Source organism: Nicotiana attenuata, chromosome 9 (genome assembly GCF_001879085.1).
Source record: "Nicotiana attenuata strain UT chromosome 9, NIATTr2, whole genome shotgun sequence".
Lineage (NCBI taxonomy): Eukaryota > Viridiplantae > Streptophyta > Magnoliopsida > Solanales > Solanaceae > Nicotiana > Nicotiana attenuata.
The window spans coordinates 26,509,211-26,511,605 of NC_031997.1; the positions used below are offsets into that span (position 1 = coordinate 26,509,211).

Below are 2,395 nucleotides of genomic sequence, written 5' to 3' on the forward strand. Positions count from 1 at the left end.
ATTTTTTAATGTGTTTTGAATTTTTTTTCTAACTACTAAAAAGCAAAACTAAAACTAATATACATACATACATACATGCAAATATCCCCCACCCCATAATTTAAGTTGTGGCATGTTCCCATGACACACAATTAAAAAGCATAAGGTAAAGGAAACTTCCCTGAATATCTAGTCGGGGTATGAGTCAAAGTCGGGCTCCATTCCCGCGCCTGAACTAATACACACATCCATGCAGACAACTTCTTCTCAGCCTTCTTGGGGTACACCCCACACTTATCTTTCTCACTCACTACAGGTTTCTCTTTCGAATTCTTCACTTTCCATTCAACACTTGCAGTTGTTTTTCCGTTTTTATCCCCGTTTCTACATCCATCTTGAAAGTTACAGTCTCCTCACCCACTCTAAGCATGAGTTTTCTCACGTGTATATTTATTTTTCTACCCGTTGCTAAGAATGGTCTTCCTAGGATGAGGGGGACCTCCTTGTTCTCCTCCATCTTCACCACTATAAAATCTATAGGAAATACAAACTTATCCACTCGAACCAAAACATCTTCAACTATCCCATTTGGTATTAGCGTTGTTTGGTCTGCCAGATGCAAAGATATTGGTGCAGACCTTATCTCTCCAATCTCATTCTGCAGTTTCCTATAAATAGATAGAGTCATTAGATAATTGACACACCAGAATCACATAAAGTCTTATCAAAATTAATAGTTCCTAACGAGCAAGGTATAGTAAAACTCCCTAGATCTCCACACTTCTGTGGGAGTTTATTTTGCAGGATCGCACTACAATGCTCAGTGAGTTTGATCACTAAGGTCTCCTCTATTTTCCTCTTCTTTGTCAGGATCTCCTTCAAGAATTTGGCATAAGCCGGCATTTGTGAAAGCACTTCTGTGAATGGTAAGTTTACATTAACTTGTTTCAGCATATCCAGAAATCTCTCAAACTGCTTGTCCAACTTTTTTCTATATAGCTTTTGGGGAATAGGTAAAGCAGGCATATGCTTTCTCTCTTCATGTTCCTCCCTTCTTCTTTTTTTCATCTATTATCTGGCCCTTCTTCTTCTTATCAACATCAATTCGACTCTGCTCCCCACTTTCCTTTTCAGGTATCACATCTTTTTGGCTTGAGGTGGGATCTTTCAACACTTGCCCACTTCTCAAAGTTACAACATTCACTATTTCTTTGGGATTTCTCTTAGTATCAGTAGAGAGAGTTCCTGGAACCCTCTCAGATAATATTGCTGCAATTTGTCCCACTTGTCTCTCTAAGTTTCGAAAAGATGTGCCAAGTTCTTTGATAGCTGCAACATGGGCATCAAGCCTCTCATCTGTCTTGGAAATGAAAGCCTTCATTAGATCTTCTAAACATGGATGATTGGACTGTTGAGGCTGAAACAACATCCTCGGCTGATTCACAAAACCCGGAGCTCCTTGTCCCGGAAATCTAGGGTTGTTTTGTTGCCATGCAATTGCGGTACCCCAAGGTGAACTCCATGAAAAACTGCGGAGCTTCTGACCCATTACATTAAAGTTGTAATTCCCCTTAGCATTCACTTCCTCAGTTGAAGCTTGACACTCATGAGTGGGGTGTCCTCTTCCACATATATCACACGCTGTGTGATGCTCACGTTGTATTGTATCCAAGGTCAGCTTCCGTATTTTCTTAGCCATAGCATCAAGTTGTACATGCACATATATATTAGCATCAACTTGGTGAACACCAGTCAATCTTCTTCTTTCAACACTATCAGAGGGCCACTGATTTGCATCTTCAGACAACTCATCAAGAATTGTAGCTATCTCCCTTGGAGTCTTCTTCATCAGCGGGCCTCCAGCTGCATTGCTCAATGTTCTACGTGAGGCCGGTCTCAATCCATCCCAAAATTTCTGGAGTTGCATCCAGAGTTCAATTCCGCCATGTTAACACTTTCTGAATATCTCCTTAAACCTCTCCCAAGCTTCAAACACAGTTTCAGTCTCTTTTTGGCAGAAGTTATGGATTTCTCTTCTAAACTTGCCCATCTTAGCTGATGAGAAATATTTATCAAGAAATTTTCTGGTTATCTCATCCCATGTTCTAATTGATCACATGGGCAAGCTTCGAATCCATTGCTTTGCATAATATTTGAGTGTGAAGGAGAATGCCCTTAAGTATACTGCATCTTGTGACACCCCATTATATTGAAAGATGTTCATAATCTCCTCGAAGTCAATTAGATGTGTATTTGGATCTTCGTTCATCTTCCCTCTGAAGACACAACAGTTCTGAAGGGTTTAAATCAACCCTTGCTTCATCTCAAAATTGTTAGCTGCAATTGGAGGTGGTTTCACACTTGATAATCCTTGGTTGTATACCGGTCTAGCATAATCTCCAACTGATTTCCTGGG

General features: G+C 40.3%; 1 protein-coding gene across 1 annotated transcript; it reads right to left on the minus strand.

Moving 5' to 3' along the window:
• LOC109232608 lies at window positions 314-1,005 on the minus strand. Its single transcript, XM_019398368.1, has 2 exons — window positions 761-1,005; window positions 314-647 (listed from the first exon to the last, which is right to left on the minus strand). The coding sequence occupies exons 1-2, from the start codon at window positions 1,003-1,005 to the stop codon at window positions 314-316; spliced, it is 579 nt and encodes a 192-aa protein (XP_019253913.1).